At 38.3% G+C, this 19,821-nt stretch overlaps 1 protein-coding gene across 3 annotated transcripts in view; it reads left to right on the top strand.

Moving 5' to 3' along the window:
- The window catches only part of RELN (reelin), a 532,794-nt gene that overhangs the window by 245,484 nt on the left and 267,489 nt on the right, over positions 1 to 19,821 (top strand). For all 3 annotated transcript variants that reach the window (XM_040472867.1, XM_040472866.1, XM_040472865.1), the window contains exons 5-6: positions 399 to 431; positions 3,436 to 3,514. In XM_040472867.1, coding sequence (XP_040328801.1) covers positions 399 to 431; positions 3,436 to 3,514 — 112 coding nt within the window. The remainder of the gene's footprint in view (positions 1 to 398; positions 432 to 3,435; positions 3,515 to 19,821) is intronic.

The raw sequence follows: 19,821 nt of genomic DNA, 5'->3' as shown, positions 1-19,821 counted from the left end.
GGCACTATTTTCTATTTCCCTAACACCCATAATAGACCCTGAGAGGTACTGGGTGCTCAGGAAGAGTTTTAGCATATCCATTAACTATCACGTCACATTTATATTATGTGTTTCGAGGGATACCTGAGGCTGATGTTTTTGAGGGATACACTCAACTATCCTGAATGTAAGGGGTTCTACTCTTCAGTTTAGGAGTTACTTTTAAATAGAATAACTACATAGAAAGTTGGATGTTTTACTTTAAGATGTTTACTGGCATTTTTTTTCTTACTCTTTCACAAAGGTTCTAGTCATTTAATTTCTTTAGTGTTACCTAAGTTTTATAATTGTATTTGATTATTACTGATTTTGTTTTTGTTGCTAATCAATCATCTTTCCCTTTTTCTTTCTTGGTCCAGCTCCAACAGAAGCCACGATGCACCCACATCTAGGTAAGTGCTTAAGACCCCAGTGTCACTAACCTTAGTACTTAGATAGGCTTGTAGGCTTGTTTCAATCCTCTCACTGTGTGGGCAGATGATATAGAGGTGAGGAAACTTCCTGCCCTCTCTGATTCACTGATCATTGACTGAAATCAGTCTCGGGTTCATATTATGCTCGAACACAGGGCCTCACCAAGGAGGCAATCATGGTGCCCACTTGGGGCCAGTGGAAGGACTTTTAAACCTGTTAGTACATCCATCCTTGTGATCCTGTTGAGCCTGATCTTTTATTTTTTATTATTTTTTATATTTTTTAATATATGAAATTTATTGTCAAATTGGTTTCCATACAACACCCAGTGCTCATCCCAAAAGATGCCCTCTTCAATGCCCATTACCTACCCTCCCCTCCCTCCCACCCCCCATCAACCCTCAGTTTGTTCTCAGTTTTTAAGAGTCTCTTATGCTTTGGCTCTCTCCCCTTCTAACCTCTTTTTTTTTTTTTCCTTCCCCTCCCCCGTAGGTTTCTGTTAAGTTTCTCAGGATCCACATAAGAGTGAAAACATATGGTATCTGTCTTTCTCTGTATGAGCCTGATCTTTTGATCAAGGATTTTAATGCCAAATTTTCCCCAGAGCTCCTACCCATCATAAATAGTAGAGCATAGGGTTGGTGGGCAAGGAGCTAGGAGTGTGGAGGCATGGAGGTCATTTCAGATTTGAGATAACTGTTCAGACTAGTACTGGGTTGTAAAAAGAGAGTTTGGTCATTTCTTTCAAAATTGAAATGAAGTTGTTCAAATAACCATAGGCTTTGTTTAATGGCACCATATAAAGTTACTACCTCTCATTTTTCTCATGATCTTTCCATAGTGCCATGCAAGGCAAGGTTTGTAGTTGCTAAGAATAGTTTCTGGAACCACTACCTGGGTTTATCTCACCTTCTCTGCTTGCTGGCCATGTACGTTGAGTAAGTTACTTAGCCTCTCTGTGCCTCAGTTTCCTCATCTGCAAAATAGAGGAAATAATAGTACCTACCTCCTTGGGTTGTTATGATTGAATGAATTTCTGTTTGTAAAGGTGTACAGTCAATGATATAATAGTGTTCGGAAAGAAGTAAACACATGAACAAATAACCATTGAGGCTTACCCATGCCTCTGTAAAACATTCTATAGAAAACAAATGGTCTTTTAAGAGTTCAATTTCTCATTGTGTTAGTGAGGGTTTATTTTAAAAGCAATTTCCAATGCTACACTATTTAATAAGAATGAAAATAAATCATCCTGGCTGGCTCCAGCCTTTTCAGATGTCTCTCACGGTGGGACTTGCAGATGGGTCAGTTGTTTGTCTCTTGGGCTTTTCCTTTCAACCTACAAACCCAATTAATTTATTTTTCTCTTTGGAAAATCTTCCTTGAGAAGCTCTACTTTTATGTAATGCTACAGCTTGGGGCTCCTCTTCTTTGGCAGACTAACTCAAACAAGTGCTTAGAAGCATGCCTTCTGGCAGCCAAGGCAGGCTGGTGACCCGCAGTGGCCCAGCCTCTTCTGGGCCAGGTTAGGTATTTGGGAGAGCTGCACCCTGTAGGCATTTCAGGCACTGCATCTAATCGCTCAGAGGAATCATTAAATCACTCCCACACGCAGAATACATCACAGCGTTCTCCCTGCGTAAATCCATATTCTCCCTGTTGTCCTGCCTAAGGCTTCTGAGTTTGAGCAGCCGTTGCTCTTAATACATGCTGATTCACTGGTTTCCTGGACTTCGTTATGTGCTTACCTGCTGGCATACCTGGAATAAAGAGAGCGAAGAGGGCCGTGGGTGGCAGTGTCACCAAAGAGAACTTGGAAGTACGCTTCCTGATATTTGGAAGTGATTTTAATTACCCACTGGATCGATGAATTATTTGTGTTATTCAAGTGAGCCAAAAACATAAAATATCACCTTTGAAAAAAGTAAAAAAAATTGGTTATTTTTTTGTTAATCAGATCCTGTGATTTTAATTTTTCCAAAAAGCATGTGTAAACTAGTTCAAACAGAATCATACAGGCCCAGAGAATTTATATGAGCCAAAAGAAACTTCCCAAGCAAACCAGGGGAATGGGATGAGAGGGTTTTTGACCATGAAATTCATTTTTTACAACTTGAGTAGAAAGAATTTTCATTTCTCCCACAGCCTTAAAAGCGAGCCGTGAATTTTTTTTTTTACTTATCCACCTTCTATTCAGTGGAAAAATCACAAATTCTATGGCTTACGAAAACACTCTTTGCTCTTGGTATGCCCAAAGTTGTTTGAAAACTTAAAAATAGATATTTAATACAATCTCAAGTGTAATGATAATTTATTTTAAACTATGGGTGGCTCCCTCATATGCCTCCTGACTTTTAACATGACTTTATTTAGGACTTTTACTTAACGTAGATAAATTCTCCTATGCAGCTCTGAGGGGGAAAAATGTTAACACTTTGCAACACATTGAGTAAAATATGAGTGAATATGCAGAACTAGGGAAAACAAGGCCGGGGAAGAGGGATAGTAGGAAAGAGATGAAGAAATGGGTTAGTAAATACCAGCAACATTAGCTGACAATGAATAGCCAGAATGGTCCATCTGCTTCTATTAAAGTGAGTTAACACTGAACCTTTCTGGGCATACTGAGCTATGAGAGACAAGTCTTGTGTGACCTGTCTTCATAGGTTAGTACTGACCTTGGCCTTCCTGCCTTTTCTGCCTGGTGACAGTTTGGTCGGGTTTCTCTTTGGGGACTGTGGTTTCCAGACTTGTAGGTGCCTAACCATCGAGACTTTACACTTGTCCCTTAGTAGTTTAGGGGCCAAATATATAATCAACTGCTCATTTAAAATTCAGTTTTAATTTAAAATACTGTTATTCCAAAATAAATAAATAAATAAAATATTGTTATTCCTCATAAAGGCAGTACATTGACCCTTTTGTGTAGCTAAGTCTATTGTTTAGTATAATTTTTTCCTAAATACTTTATTTTTCTTTTAGCTGAAGTACATAGCGACAGCATTATCCTACGAGATGACTTTGACTCCTATCACCGACTAGAGTTGAATCCAAATATATGGTAAGTTACAGGAATATGCTTCACTTTGGTTTGTTTGTGTTATGCAAAAAAAAAAAAAAATGATGCTGATTGCTCCCTTGGAGCAGTTACATAACGTTAAATTACTCTTCAAGCACTAAGGGATGAATAAAAGTTGTGAGTTGTTCAACCAGGAAACTGGGCTTAATGTAGGCTGCATGTCTATTTCTTGACTTCTTTAAAAACTGAATCTAGGTGACATCTCAAAGCCATGCATATGTTTAGATTTTTTTTCAGGTGTACAAGTTCTTTATGTAGAAAATATTATGCTTTAGTGTGTCTAAAAATTGCATTTATGCTGAGGAAAAGAAGAGAAATGGTTTATCTGAAATGAGAGGTGATTTGAGTCACACTTATAAATAACTTCTAAGTCATTGGACTGCCTCATTTATTTACACCCTAGTCTCTCCTCTGAAGGCAGCTTAGGTTCAACTCCATGGGATTTTTGAGGGCAAAGAAATAATGAATCAAACCCATTCATTAAAAACTTGTTGAATAGAGGGGCACCAGTGGGCTCAGTCGGTTAAGCATCCGACTTCAGCTTAGGTCATGATCTCACGGTTTGTGGGTTTGAGCCCCTTGTTGGGCTCCGTGCTGACAGCTTGGACCCTGGAGCCTGCTTCGGATTCTGTGTCTCCCTCTCTCTCTGACCCTCCCCTGCTTGTGTTCTGTCTCTTTCTGTCTCTCAAATGTGAATAAATGTTAAAAAAAATTTTTCTTTAACCTGTCGAATACATCAACAGATGCATGAATTTGTTGGCAATTTGTTGTATTTTTGGTGACTGGGGAAATAGGTCTGTCGACCCAGACCTACCATCAATCTGTGTCATTTTAGAGAATATCTGAATGTGGATGTTCTGTGACATTAAATGTTTTTATATACACAACCAAAAGCTCAAGGTAAATTTGAAGCTCTAATGTAAGTAAACTTTCAAGTTGCAACCAAAATTCAAACAGTGCTCAAGACTAGAAAGAAATGAAAAACACTAATTCAAAAAGATATATGCACCATGTTTATTGCAGTATTATTTATAATAAACAAGATATAGAAGTAACTAAGTGTCTATTAATAGGTGAAGGGACAAGGAAGGTGTGTCTTTGGAATATTGTGCAACCATAAAAAAGGATGAGTTCTGGCCATTTGCAACAACCTGGTTGGAGCTAGAAGGTATTATGCTAAGGGAAATAAGTCAGATTGAGAAATATAAGTACCATGTGATGTCACACATTTGTGGAATCTAAAAAATAAAACACATGAATAAACATATCCTAAACAAATAAATATCAGAATCAGACCCTAAATACAGAGAACAAACTGATGGTTGCCAGAGGGAGGGGCGGAATGAACAAAATGGGTAAAGGGGCGTGGAGTATACAGGCTTCCAGTTATGGAATGGGCATAAAAGGCACAGCATAGGGAATATTGTCAATGATCCTATAATAGCATGTATGGTGACAGCTGGTAGTTATGCTTGTGGTGATTGGATCAGAACATATATAGAAGTTGCAACACTATGTTGTACACCTGAAATTAATGTAACATTGTATGCCAATTATATTCAAATTTAAAAATTAAAAACAGACTAGAACTCCATCCTCAGATGTCAGTATATGATATTCATTTCTGTTTTTCTTTATTTTCACTGTTCAATGAATATTAGGCAATAATCATTTTATTTATACAGTAAATTTAAAAGGGATATCGTCCTTCTCTCAAATAGCTTATAGTTTAGTAGAGGATATACAAAATGCATATTTTTAAAACCCTCCTAATCCAGGATAGAAATTCTTAATTCTAATAGAAGGGGTACAAATAACATGTATTGTAGTTCCAGAACAAGAAAGATGGCTCTGATGGGATTTTCTTAGAGAAAGTGGCCCTGGAACTGAGCATTGAAGATGTTATATAGATGGAGAGTGCTGGTGCTTAAATACTAGACAGAGGAACTTTTTGTGCCTTTTCTAGAAAGAAATATTGATCTAGATAGTATATAATAAAAATCGGAGTAGCCAGAATCATAAAGTCTCATAATTTATATGCCACCTAAGAAATAGTTTATCAATAAAATTTCACTTCCCTGGGAACATATCCTAAATACAAATTTCTTAAAGCAAATTGAAAATCTTTACTAAGAAAAGGCCAAAGAAACTCTCTAAGCACTGCTTGTGCCCAGGAAAAACTCTCTACTCCTCTTGACATTAGGGGTTTTTACATTCTATTAATATAGATGTTGTCAGATGATTTGTTTCTCTCAAGGCAAGTTTATTTCTCTCAAGCTAATTCATTGTCTTCAGTGAGTTTTCTTGATAGATACAAAATGTGACTTTTATGGGGTTCAAATTCTGTTGTTTTTGAAATCAATAAAACATGATTGATTTTGCTTCACCCATTTTCATGACTGATCTGATATATGCTTTCTTGACCCAAGTTATGGATTTTGTGTCCCTTTCACTTAACTTATAGTTTCTCCCACTTAAAAAAATTTTTTGTTAACTTTAAAAAGCCACGTACTTCTGTTTTCTATGAAATATATTTCAGAGTAATTTTACTTTATCTCTTATTGCCCACAGTCTCCTTCATGTAGCCTCTTTAAGGTTAAAAAAGCCCCAACTATGAACCTCTCATCATTTGAGAGAGCACTTTGTTCAGCAAAAGGTGGCAGAGGTTCTGAGGTCAGGCCAGTCCAGTTTGACTCTTGAGCTCGTCACTGGCCAGCTGGGTACCTTGAGAAAAGCGAAAAGCTTCCTTTACGGTTAAGAGCCTGTTTCTTTGTCAGTAAAAAGTGAGATGAATATTGTTTTTCCAACATTGTTTTAATGTTTGAGGAGCTGGAAAAGATCTGGCACCATGTCTAGTATTGTAGGTGCTCAGTACAAGTTAGTGCCTTCCCTTCTTCCCTTCTTCTCTCTTTCTTTCCCTACTCTTCTCTATTTCCCTCCCTCTCTCTCTACCACCTCCCCTGCCCTCTTCCCCTACTTTCCTTCTTCTCTCTCCCTCTTTTTGTCCCTCCTTCCCTCCTTCCCTTTCTTCCTCCTGTGATATATTTGCACATTGTTCTCCTTGTCTCCTCTAAGTCCAGATATGACTCCAAATCATTATTATTTTTAAAATCTTCAACCAATTGAAGGACTTCAACCAAGTCCTCATGTATTCCATTATTGCATTTGGATGAAAAAAAAACACATCAGAGTAAATATTTCTGTATTGTATAATATATGGAACATATATTAATGATAATATATTTTAGTGGAATCATAGGGAATGGGGAAAAAAGAGGATATTAGCTGTCTCAAAATCCTTAAAAATAGACATAAATTCCCTAAAGGAAGAAACTAGCACTCAATAAAATTGGACATCCCAGTGATATATGACCAGTATAGTAACGATGCCCTACGTGCTTTTGGAACTTTATAAAGGCAGTTTTCACTGTCCTGAAATCTGTTTTCTCACAATATTGGCAATGTGAGTTTTGTTCTTTATGATCTTGTCTTTAATTCCCTCCACCCCACAGAATTAAAAATCCCTGGGCAACTCCGTGACAGTGTAGGAAGGAGAAAACCTTGCTGCCAAGTCTGTAACTCTGTGTCTCTGCTGTACATCGCCACATACATACAGCGGGGTGTCCTCTGTGCTGCTTCTGGCCAAATTCCCATGACTACATACATCACCAAATAATTTGCCACTAGGGAAAAATGTACTGCTTGTGTAAGCATGTTCTTCCATGGGGTTTGGAAATCATTGTATGCAGTATTCAATTTGTAATTTTTAAGGACAAGCTGAAGGAAAAGTTAAGAAACTAGTTATGTCTGTGTAATGATCGAGAGAGAGATCAGTTTCAAAACCAATCACTCACAACTCCTTTGCTTCCATTAACTTCATTTAATAAAATCCCAATTGTTTTCACTCTATTACCTGTAGTTTGTGATACTCACATTTATTATCTCATATAAAAATTACTGTACATAAAAGACAAGGAACATAAAACACTGTGACTATTGTTATGAATGAACATAACAGACAGCCCAGTTACTCTTCCAAGTGTTGGAGAGCAGTTGTGATAGAACCAAGAAACTTTTTTTAAATTTTTTTTTTAACGTTTATTTATTTTTGAGACAGAGAGAGACAGAGCATGAATGGGGGAGGGTCAGAGAGAGGGAGACACAGAATCTGAAACAGGCTCCAGGCTCTGAGCTGTCAGCACAGAGCCCGACGTGAGGCTCGAACCCACGTACCGTGAGATCATGACCTGAGCTGAAGTCGGCCGCTTAACCAACAGAGCCACCCAGGCGCCCCCCAAGAAAGTTTTTTAATATCAATTCAATACTGAATGTCCTGCCTGTCTACTTAGTTTAAATACTAAGTTTCATTTCAAAATTAATAAAGGTACTTGGCAAAAAGTCCAATAATATTTAAAAAATATTTAAAATTAAAAATAAACCTTCCTGGGGCGCCTGGGTGGCACAGTCGGTTAAGCGTCCGACTTCAGCCAGGTCACGATCTCGCGGTCCGTGAGTTCGAGCCCCGTGTCAGGCTCTGGGCTGATGGCTCAGAGCCTGGAGCCTGTTTCCGATTCTGTGTCTCCCTCTCTCTCTGCCCCTCCCCCGTTCATGCTCTGTCTCTCTCTGTCCCAAAAATAAATAAACGTTGAAAAAAAAAATTAAAAAAAAAATAAAATAAAATAAAAATAAAAAAATAAAAAAATAAACCTTCCTCCCACACTATAGCTGTATTCCCTTCCAACAGAAGCAGCAGCTGTTAATGGTTTTTGCCAGTCCTTTCAGAAACTGTTTATGTTTACACAAGCATTGCAGTTATAAATTCTGGCCACAGACTGGGGTATCGGAGGAATAAAACTTTTCGTTGTTCTTTCATAACCCAACTTAATTTATTTTTATTGTCCTCCTTCTCCCAGTGGCTAAAACTTAATTTCAGTCGCGTTTGGCTAGGCCTCTCCCATTTTTCTGATGTTGTGACTAAGTTTCAGAGGACTTATTGGTGCAAAAGCAGGGGTGGTCTGAGGATGTACCTCTGGTCTCCAAGTCATCTATTCCTGCAGGTACCCGGGGAGCCTTCCTGTCTCATCTAGTCTTTGGTGGCTGGTCCACACAGACAGTTTGCACTTGTCCCAGCCATTCCTTCAGGGCATGGCTCTGTTTTGAGCCCTGCATGAGGGTGTGGAGACTGCTCTGCTGCTCCTGGACCTGGGCTGTGGGCATGTCCTTGATGTTGTGCTCTGGTTTGCCATCATGCCGCTAGAGTCCTTCCACCTCCCTGCAATGCAGAGCAGAGAGTCCTTCTGCTCTTTCCTCCCCAAATATCTCTGGGGAAGCAGCCCTGTAGTTACTCTCTCAGTCACTTCTGAGTGCTTTGTTTGAATGAGAGCTGAGAAGTAAATTTACAAATGAAGAGAAAAACAAAACCCCTTCATTGGAATATAGTGGTAGCTCAGGCTTATCGAGAGTGAGGCTTCTGTACTTCCACTTTGCCCTGATGTTGGACCACATGCAAATATACCTCTGAACCCAATCAGTAGCTTCATCAGTTCAGATGTGCCATTGAACCCAAGGGGGTGAGAGCAACACCCACCTGTCAGCACTGCTGACAACTCTCCATTGTCATATCAAGTGTGTTCAAACGATTGTATTACTAGGATAAAAGAGATAGTAGTATCTTACTCACATAGAGGCAACCCTCCAACCCCTAAAAACAAGGAGGCGGGAAGAAAACCCGCATGTAACTAAAGTTAGAAGAAATTAAAGACCTATAAATATGCTTTATCTCATTAACATTTCATTTAAGCATCTACTACTTGTACATCATCTTTCATAGTTCCTTTTTATAAATTAAACTAGTTTAGTATGATGTAAATACTGCCAGTATTTCATATGAATGGAGTACAGTCTTATTTTTTTTTTATTAAGAAGAATCATAGCTAATAGCCCTAGACTGCGAGCATTCCAGGTACCCATCAGCAGGAGAATGGATAAACAATGATATAGGGGCCCTTGGGTGGCTCAGTCGGTTAAGCCTCCAACTTCAGCTCAGGTCATAATCTCACGTTTCATGGGTTTGAGCCCCGCATTGGGCTCTGTGCTGACAGCTCAGAGCCTGGAGCTCAGATTCTGTGTCTCCCTCTCTCTCTGCCCCTCCCCTGCTCGTGCTCTGTCTCTCTCTCTCAAAAATAAATAAAGTGTTAAAACAAACAGTGATATATCCATACAATGGAAATTCAGCAATAAAAAGGAATTAATTGTTCATAGTGGAAACAACATGGTTAAATCTCAAAAATATTATGTGGAAGGAAAGAAGCCAGACCCAAAATAGTTCTTACTATATGGTTCCACTTCTATGAAATCTAGAATAGGCAAATTATCTAAAGTGCTAGAAATTAGATCAGTGATTGTTTCTGGGATAGGGGATTGACAGAAGGGTGGGAGGAGCTTTCTGGGGGTGACGCATATGTTATATGTATCTTGAGGGGCGTGGGTTACATAGATGTGTGCACTTGTCAAAACTTGAGGTTTGTATATTTCACTGTGTGTGAATTTACCTCAGTTAAAAAATTCAATAATAATAAAAGCAATGAGAAAAAATAAGAAACATGAGACATTACTGATTCATAGCTTGCAGTTATCAGGAGTTCAGAGAGAGAGTTAAAGGAACTAGAAAGTGAATGATTTGTGGAAAATGATTTAAGTTTCCTTAAGAAGTGTCTTTATCCTCCAAGCAATTACAAAGTCAAGCAGGAATCCTTGTTTTGCTTAACAGATTATCCTTTTAATGCTTGTTTTGTGAAGATCACAGAAGGCATTTGGAGCTGTAATATCACCGGGCTCTGATGTTCTAGTGGGAAACTCGGGGCTGTTAGAAAACATGATGATAAATTGCAACTCAACGACAACAGATGTTTCCCCTCCAGCACAATAACAATAGCAGAGATGCCCTTTTCAGCAGAGATCAGGGAAGAACAGGAGTCAGTCCTCAAAAGATACATCTCAGATGAGTAAGTCGTCATGCCAACAGGGATATGAGACATCAGGAAGAAAGACACAAACGAAGTTGTCTCAGATCCTTTGGTACGTGGAGACCTCTGTCCATTGGTTTATCATACAGAAAGCCCCTCAACTTAGAGCTAAGGATTGCTTGAATCAAGAAGAGACTAGAATATTTCCATTTTTATCTCTAAAAGATCATACTGAAGGACCAGGGAAGCAGAGATCACAAATTCTGCTGCATCTGGTATTCTCTTGAAAGTACTAATTTAAAGGGGCGTCTGGATGGCTCATTTGGTTGGATGTCTGACTCTTGATCTCAGCTCAGGTCATGATTTCATGGTTCATGAGATGGAGCCCCAAGTCGGGCTCTGTGCTGGCAGTGAGGATTCTCTCTCCCTCTCTCTCTGCCCCTACCCCTACTCATGCTTGCTTTTTCAAAATAAATAAACATTAAAAGAAAAGAAAATACTAATTTATTGGAACAGTTATTCTGAAATAGAGCAAAAACATGGGTGATTTGGCCTATTAAAGTTTATTTTCTTTGAGAAAAATAATTATGTGAACAAGGAATGTAAAAAGACTGAGGTTTTAGGATGAGGGGTGTAAGTTATTTCAGCTGGAGCTCAGTGATTAAAACAGCCAGTAAGAGAAAAGAAGTCAAGCAAATAGTAAAACTACCTCACAGTTCATTGGTGTCTTGATTGCCCCATAAATAACAAAATCAGAGAGGCCTCCATTTAGTAGCCAACTGTGAGAATCACAATGTAAGCGGTTTCCAGGAAATCAGAAAAAAAGTTAGACTGATGAATGGTGTCACCAGGAAGGAAACTGGATAAAAGCACATCCACTTTGCTCAGTGTCCAGCAGGCCCACAAGCAGTAAGGCTGGAAGCCCATGCTGGGTGAAGGGGAGAACTGACCACAGACACCAGGGGCTCTACAGCACTGCTGAAGGATTTCCAGGGGATGTTTTTGGTCATGATGATCACTTACAAGACACATGACCTCATAAACTTACCCAATGTAACACAGAGCATAAACCTTACATTTCTTTTCAAGAGCCAGTGAGCAAGCGAGATCATGAATAGCTGAGAAAAGTCAGGCAAAATATATCTTTTCTCTGTTGACATACCGTTGCCAGAATCTATAATATATCCATGCATTTGTGAGTTATGAAGTTATAATTTGATTTTTTTAGGGTTTAATGGTCCAATATTCTGTCCTTCCGTGCATCTTTCTCTACTTTTTCTCTTATTTCCTCCCTCTTGACTTCTCCACATCTTCCCACTATCTCTGTTTCTTCTCTTTTGTTAATAAATTTTTTCTCGTACTACAAAACTCTCCTGTAACCCTCTTCTCCTGCCTCCTCCCCCCAACTCCTTCCTCTCCTTTTCTTACCATGATGTCATTGCTCTGGGGAAAAGCTTCATCTACAATAGAAAGGTTAACCAGGAGGTGTCCTACCAATAAAATAAGGTGTGAATCTTGAGGCTTATTATTTCCTTCTTTAATCTCTGCTTTACATGACAGAAGTAAGAGCTCACTCAATGGAATTAAATGTCAAGTACATTTTGAAACAAGGGAGAAAATATTTCCTCAAGCAGCATGTAGTGGAATTCACCGTAGTAGGAGGTCAGAATATTTCGTGCAGTAGTAGGATATTAGAAGGGTTATTTTTAACCCAAATAATATTTGTCATTGTACCTGTTAACAAAGGAGAGATCAAAATTCAAAACTCCCTAGAGAAGTAAAAAGAGTTCTTTTACCTTCCTCAGTGAGAAGTAATGAGGATGAGCCATAAATGGGGTTTGTCATTTTCACATTTAGAGTATGTGTTAGCTTCTTAGAAAAAAAGGCATGGCGTTGTTGAAGGTGATATTATTCTCAGTCTTATAGAGTGAAGTTTCTTGCTGTTTTTCTAAAAATATTCTACATTTGCAAAGAGAATAGGATTTTTTAAAGCTTAATCTTTTCACAAGAAAGTAGTTATGCCATCTTCATTATAAAACATTGTCTCTCTCTTTTTAATGTTATTTGTTGAGAGAGAGAGAGAGAGAGAGAGAGCAGGGGAGGGACAGAGAGAGGGAGAGAGAGAAAATCCCAAGCAGGCTCCATGCTCAGCACAGAGCCCAATGTGGGGCTCAGTCCCATGATCATGATATCACGACCTGAGCTGAAATCAGGAGTCGGATGCTTAACCGACTGAACCACTCAGGCACCCCAGAGTCTCTTTATTATAAAATATGGTCAAAAGTTGAATGTTCTGGTTGTTGAGGTTTGAGTGGAAAGTACACGGACCTCTGGTGTCTCCAGAAGAAGTCAGCTGACTGTCCAGCTACCACAGGGCCCCAGAGGCCCATTTACTTTGGTGGATTCGCCAGTCCCTGTTCCGGCCTTGCCTTACAAACTCACACATCAGATTTTGTCAGACATGCAGTGTGAGTGGTTCCTGGGGGAAGAGTCAGGTTATCCTTGGGTCAGGAAATCACAAGACTTTTCTTTTCTTTTTCCATTTTAAAGTACTTTTTATAGTCAGTACAAATATTAAAATTATTTTAATATCTCCATTCATTATCTCCATTCAGAAACGCAGGTAAATACACAATTCTGGTTTATAGAATGCCGGATTGCTTCTTTGAGGCTGAGAGCCAGACACTGACTTTTTCAGGGACAGTAAATTATGGAGAGATAATCTGATGTCCTCAGTCTTGCGGACAAACGACATGTATCTCAAATGAGAATTTGATGATAACTGATTGTCAGTGAGTTTCCAGGTGATTACCTTGTTTCAGCAGAATGAGTTGACGAAAGGCTGAGTGATTTCACTCTGATATAAAAAGAAAAATGAGCCATGTAATTAGACTACTCTTGAGAAAATAATATTTCAATTATTTATTTATTGTTATGAGGATGATGTCACCACCAGCCATTCATAAATCTCCTGTTGTGCGAAGGAACCCAATTTTCTCATTAATCCTCCTCCTCTTTCCTGTGTCCTAAAAGTCCTGTGTGAGTCACTGCATGGCTGAAGGGCCATTTCAGCCTCCTCTGTGCCTCCTGAATAGGTGCTTGGCATGTTTTCCAGCCTAATAATTTCTCAATCAGGATTGAAAACATAATTATACCTTCAGAAGTTTACTCTCTACAGCATAAATGCACCTCACATATAATTCTTTATCCCAGACAAAAACAGCCACCTAAGTAATAAAAAACAAAAATAGAGAATTGATACCAAAATAGCAAGTTTCAAATTGCCAAAGAGCTTGTTATAGTGAAAAACAGAACCGTGGTTCAAAGCATTTCTTTTATGTTTATGGTTTGGTCCTTGGTGTGTTGGTCAACAAGTACCTGCCTTTATATTTACTGCTTCTTTTATGTTTTGGTTAGTGAAAAAACAAATGTGATAGTGTGTGTGTGTGTGTGTGTGTGTGTGTGTGTGTGTGTGTGTAGTAATGAATTATCTAAGGTTGTACATAAGCAAAAGAAGATTGTATTTGATATGTACCTCAGTCCAGCGAATTCATTCTTGACATTTCCTATGAAGTCCATGACATTTTTCTTATTCTTGTACATTTTCATTAGCAAAACAAAATCCTTTTATTAAGTAAAAAAAAGACCTTTTAGGAAAAAGTTATCATAGCTTTTCAAAATAAATTCTGGCAGTAAAAAGAATGGCAAACATTTTTTTCGAGGCACATTGTTTTTTTTATAGAATTAGAGTTCTTTCCTCTTACTGACTGAATTAGAGGGGCAGGGGAAGAATGTTGGACAAGGAGTCAGGGAACCTGAATTCTAGTACTGTTCTGTCATTTGTAAAATGAGGGGTGACGAGACTCAGTGATATTTCAGATGCCCTCTAACTCGAACGTGCAATGATCTGTAAACTCTAGTAATAGATAAGCTTCATGTGGAGCCTAAGCATGTGATAAATGGGCTCAGAGAGGGCTTAATAGATTCAGGCTTTGCATGGTCTTTGGGGATAGCAAGCATTTCCCTTAAAATGCCTTTTAATCATACTGTTCGTGGTGGAATATATTTCGAGGTATGTGGTTCAGATCATGTGCCACAGTATTTATCAGACTCTTATGTTCTGTTTTTCATATTGGGAAAAAAGAAAATAAAAGGGGTAGTTTTCTTAGATTAAAGAAATATTCAGTATTACTTTAACTGTTAGGCAGAGAGGCAATTCATTTCTAATCCTTAGCCTGGGAGGTCACATTCCTTTTTAAATTGAAAAACAAGTCTGTTTAACTGGGATTATTTAAAACTTCCTTCTTCCCACCAATCGCTGAAGAATATGCTACCTAACTTTACAAAGCCCATCGTTTCCCTCAGACAATTCGATTGATAGGTCACAGTTTAAATGTTAGGAACAAACTACCTTTTAAAAAAATTTATTGAAGTATAACTGACATACAATATTATGTTGGTTTTGGGTGTACAACATAGGGATTCAACAATTCTATATATTACTCAATGCTCACCATGATAAGTGTAGTTATCATCTGTCCCCATACAACGTTATAACAATATTGTTGACTACCTGTCCTATGCTGTAATTTTCATTTCCGTGACTTATTTATTTTATAATTAACTTTTTTTTTTTGCTCTGAGTCTGAAAAAAATTGCACTGCTCATCATCCAGCAAATTGAACCTCATTCAAGTTCTTAAGAACTTGTAGAACTTTTCTGTAAGGAAAGAGTGGGATTGCAGACTACTAATATTCTTCACAGAGAGCACACATAGGGGCTAAGTACCTAATTCTGCTCAACCAAGTTAAGTTGTTAGACACAGAGGCATTCTGAGAAAGAGAGATTTAAATCATGGGGTGATTCAGAAATTATTTCTCTTGGAATTTGGATGTTTGTTTACATCTGTAGGTTTTCAAAACTCACCTTCTCTCTCTGACATGGATCACTTTTTCTTCTGGGAAGCCATGAGCACTAGTTGCCCTTGGTACTAGCTAGTCTCTATCAGGATCATTATTTCATGATGAAATTATGGTTTATCTTTTCCTTTCTGATAATGGCATTCATATGCAAAGTGTTACAGTGCTCAACTTTATAGAAAAAATATAAGGAAGGTCATGTTATAGATTCGCTCTTAGGAAAGTCACCTTGATGGACAACACAGATGATTAGGAACAGAATTGAACCCACTGCCAATAATCATGGAAACGGAAGAGGAGACAGGCTCAGATTGCTACACACTGAAAGGTCATGATGATGATTAGAGAAACCAGACTAAAGGCAATATGATTGATTGTTCCCTAGGGATCCATTCTTGGACCTCTTCTCTTCTCACGTTGTAATATCTTCCCCTCTCTCCTGACTCCCAGTAACATGCACTCCTGATTGCAGCCATATCTTAAAGTGTCATGTCAGTGACAATCTTCTTTCCCTGAAGTTCAGATACATACAACCATCGTCAACTGGTCGTCTCTAGTTATGGGCAGAACCTGAGAGCAGTCAGAAGAGAATAATGAGAGTTTGAATACCATTTCTATAATTTATAAGGTGTATAGCCTTGGACAATCATTTAATATTTCTAAATCTCAATTTTAACATTCTCTAAACAGGGATTAAAAATGGAGGGAAGAGGTTTTATGTGAATTTATTGAGGCATTGTTTGTAGAGTTGCTAGTACCTGTCACTCTGTAAATGGTGCATGAGGCCTTCCATGAACTATTCTCACTTTCGAGCTCTATCCTCTACCACCCTTCCATAGGTACCAGTATGATTCCAGTCATACTAATGCACTGAAGTGGCAATTCTACTTCTGTGTCATTATCTTTTCCTTTTTTCATTATCATTTCTTTTCTGTGCTCCTTGTGCCCTATCACACCCTCACCTTTCTTCTGCTTGAATAACTCCTATTTCTCATTCAGGACCAGTTCTGGGGCCACCTCCCTTGGAAACTTTTTCTTACTTCCTCAGTCTGGATCCGGTACCATCACAAGCAGTGCATACTCCTGTTACAAGGAGTGAGGAGCTCTGGAAAATGTTATGGGTGATGGAATTAGCAAGACCTGGGGCCAGATTGCAACTCTGTCACCTTCACAGCTGTGTGGCTTGAGCAAAAGTTTACCTTCTCTGAAGCTCAGTTTTCTGATTAGTAAAATGAGGATGCTGATCACTATCTTACAGAGATGTTGAGAGACTTAAATGGGCTTTAGGATATCTGGCACATATAAGAAGGCACTAAATGGCTATGATTGCATTGGCACCCTATATCGTAATTGTGTGCTTGTTCCTCTGCTTCTTTTGTAGTGTAAACTCCTGAAAGAAAATGACATTGTTTTATTGGTCTTTGTACCATTAAATCTTGCCACAGTGCCTGTAGGTCCTTAACACAAGTTTGTTAATTACAAGAATGAATTAATGAATGATGAATGAATAAATAACACCATTGGCAGCTAAGAGTATGTTGGATTTGACCACCCAGAGGGATGGGCATTCATAATAAATTATAATAATTTCTCAGACTGTGAGAAATTCAAGCAAAGGGTATTTAAAAGACCTTGGCAGAAAGTTGATGGATTTGTTCCATCAATCCTTATCGAAGCCATTGTTCTTCCAAATAGCAGCAACCCAGTGAGTAATTCTAAATACATGATAATTCTAAACCTTTAAGTTCAACAGGGTACCAATGCCTTTATAAATTTTATTTCAAGTTTCTGGATCTATAGCACAATGAAGAAGAAAAAGGTCTGGAAGGGTTGCTGAGCCAAATGAGGAAAAGGGCTGTTATCTGTTTGCTTTTTTGTGTTTACTGTTTTTTTTTTAATTCCTGTTATTTTACACAATAAAAGCAGTTCTGCAAACACATCAAGCATCTGTTGTCTAGTCACTGGTTCCTAATGCCAGGCTGTAGGCCATCTATGTTGGAATCATCTTTAAACAATATACAAGTATCTAGGCTGCAACCTGAATCCCATTTAATAAGAGCTATGGGGAAGCTATTATTTTTCTGTTATACAGTTTTGATTTGGAGACTGCTGATCAATATTTATAGATAGAATGATTGCTATGAGAATTCAGACATCAAGCCTTAGACTTCATATCAACATTGATACTTTTATCATTAACTTATCTTGTATTTTTATTTTATTAAACAAATTTTTTTAAGTTTATTTATTTATTTTTTTATTTTTATTTTTTTTTCAACGTTTATTTATTTTTTGGGACAGAGAGAGACAGAGTATGAACGGGGGAGGGGCAGAGAGAGAGGGAGACACAGAATCGGAAACAGGCTCCAGGCTCTGAGCCATCAGCCCAGAGCCTGACGCGGGGCTCGAACTCACGGACCGTGAGATCGTGACCTGGCTGAAGTCGGACGCTTAACCGACTGCACCACCCAGGCGCCCCTATTTATTTATTTTTAAAAGAGAGACAGTGAGAGCAAGCAGGGGATAGGACAGAGAGGGAGAGAGAAAATCCCAAACAGCCTCTGCACCATCAGCACAGAGCCCGATTCAGGGTTCAAACTCATCAACCGCAAGATCATGACCTGAGCCAAAACCAAGAGTCGGATGCTCAACTGACTGAGCCACTCAGGGCCCCTATATTATAGTTTTAAAGTTGAATGGTGCCTGGGTGGCTCAGTTGGTTAAACGTCTGGTTTCAGTTCAGGTCATGGTCTCATGGTTCGTGAGTTTCAGCCCTGCATCAGGCTCTGTGCTGACAGCGCAGAGCTGGGAGCCTGCTTCAGATTCTGTGTCTCCCTGTCTCTCTGCCTCTTCCCCACTCATGCTCTGTCTCTCTCTGTCTCTCAAATATAAATAAACATTTAAAAAAACCTTAAAAAATAAAATTGAAGTATAGTTGACATATTTTATTAGTTTCAGGTGTGCCTGAAACATTAGTTTCAGGTATTCAACATTTATGTATATTACAAAATGCGTCACGGTGATAACTGTAGTTATCATTTGTCACCATATGAAGATATTACAGTATTATTGACTGTATTCCCTATGCTGTTTGTTTTAGCCCCGTGACTTAGGTATTTTCTAACTAGGAGTTTGTACCTTTTAATTCCCTCCCCCACCCCATACCAACCTCCAGCTCTCTCTATTGATCTCTGTTTATTTGTTTGTTTCTATGTTTCTTTAGATTATACATATAAGTGAAATTATATGGTATTTGTTTTTCTCTGACTTATTTCCCTTACCATAATACCCTCTAGGTCCATCTGTGTTGTTGCAAATGGCAAGATTTCATTCTTTTTTATGGCTGAGTGATATTCTTCTCTCTCTCTCCTCTCCTCTCCTCTCCTCTCCTCTCCTCTCCTCTCCTCTCCTCTCCGTGTGTGTGTGTGTGTGTGTGTGTGTGTGTGTGTGTGTATCACGTCTTCCTTATCCATTTATCTGTTGATGGGCAGTTAGGTTGCTCGTATATCTTTGCTATTGTAAATAATGTTGCAGTAAACATAGTGGTGCTTTTATCTTTTTAAATTACTTTTTTTTCCTTTGGGCAAACATCCAGAGGTAGAATTACTGGTTCATGTGATACTCCTTTTTTTAATTTTTTGAGGAAACTCTATACTGTTTACTAGACTAATTTATATTTGCACCAACCAGTGCACAATGATTCTCTTTTCTCCACATCCTCACAAATGATTGTTATCTCTTGTCTTTTTGATTACCCATTCTGACAGGTGTGAGGGTAATATCTCTTTATGGTTTTGATTTGTAGTTGCCTGATGATTAGTGATGTTGAGAATATTTTCATATGTCTGTGGCCCTTTGATGTCTTCATTGGAAAACATGTCTATTTATATGCTCTGCCCATTTTTTAATTGGATTATTTAGATTTGGAGCATTGAGTTACATGAATTGTGTATATATTTTGTATAGTAACTCCTTATCAGATATATCATTTGCAAATTTCTTCCATTCAGTAGGGTGCCTTTTATTTTGTTGGTGGTTTCCTTTCCTGTATGAAAGCTTTTTAGCTTGATATAGTCCCAATAGTTTATTTATTTATTTTTTGTTGTTGTTGTTGTTGTTTGTTTGGTTGGTTGGTTGGTTTTTTGCCCTTGTCTGAGCAGACAGATCCAAAAAAATACTGCCAAGACCCATGTCCAAGAGTTCACTGCCTATGTTTTCTTTTAGGACTTTTATTACTTCAGGTCTCATATTTAGGTCTTTAATCAGTTTTAAGTTTATTTTTGTATGTGATGTGAGAAAGTGGTCCAGTTTCATTCTTTTACATATAGTTGTTCAGTTTTCCCAATGCATTTGTTAAAGAGGCTGTCTTTTTCCCATTGCGTATTCTTGCCCCCGTTGTCATAGA

This window comes from Herpailurus yagouaroundi, unplaced genomic scaffold (assembly GCF_014898765.1).
Source record: "Herpailurus yagouaroundi ecotype Mexico unplaced genomic scaffold, PumYag 100, whole genome shotgun sequence".
NCBI classification, from domain to species: Eukaryota; Metazoa; Chordata; class Mammalia; order Carnivora; family Felidae; genus Herpailurus; species Herpailurus yagouaroundi.
The sequence above is the reverse complement of the archived record's forward strand: the minus strand, read 5'-3'. Positions and strand labels throughout refer to the sequence as shown.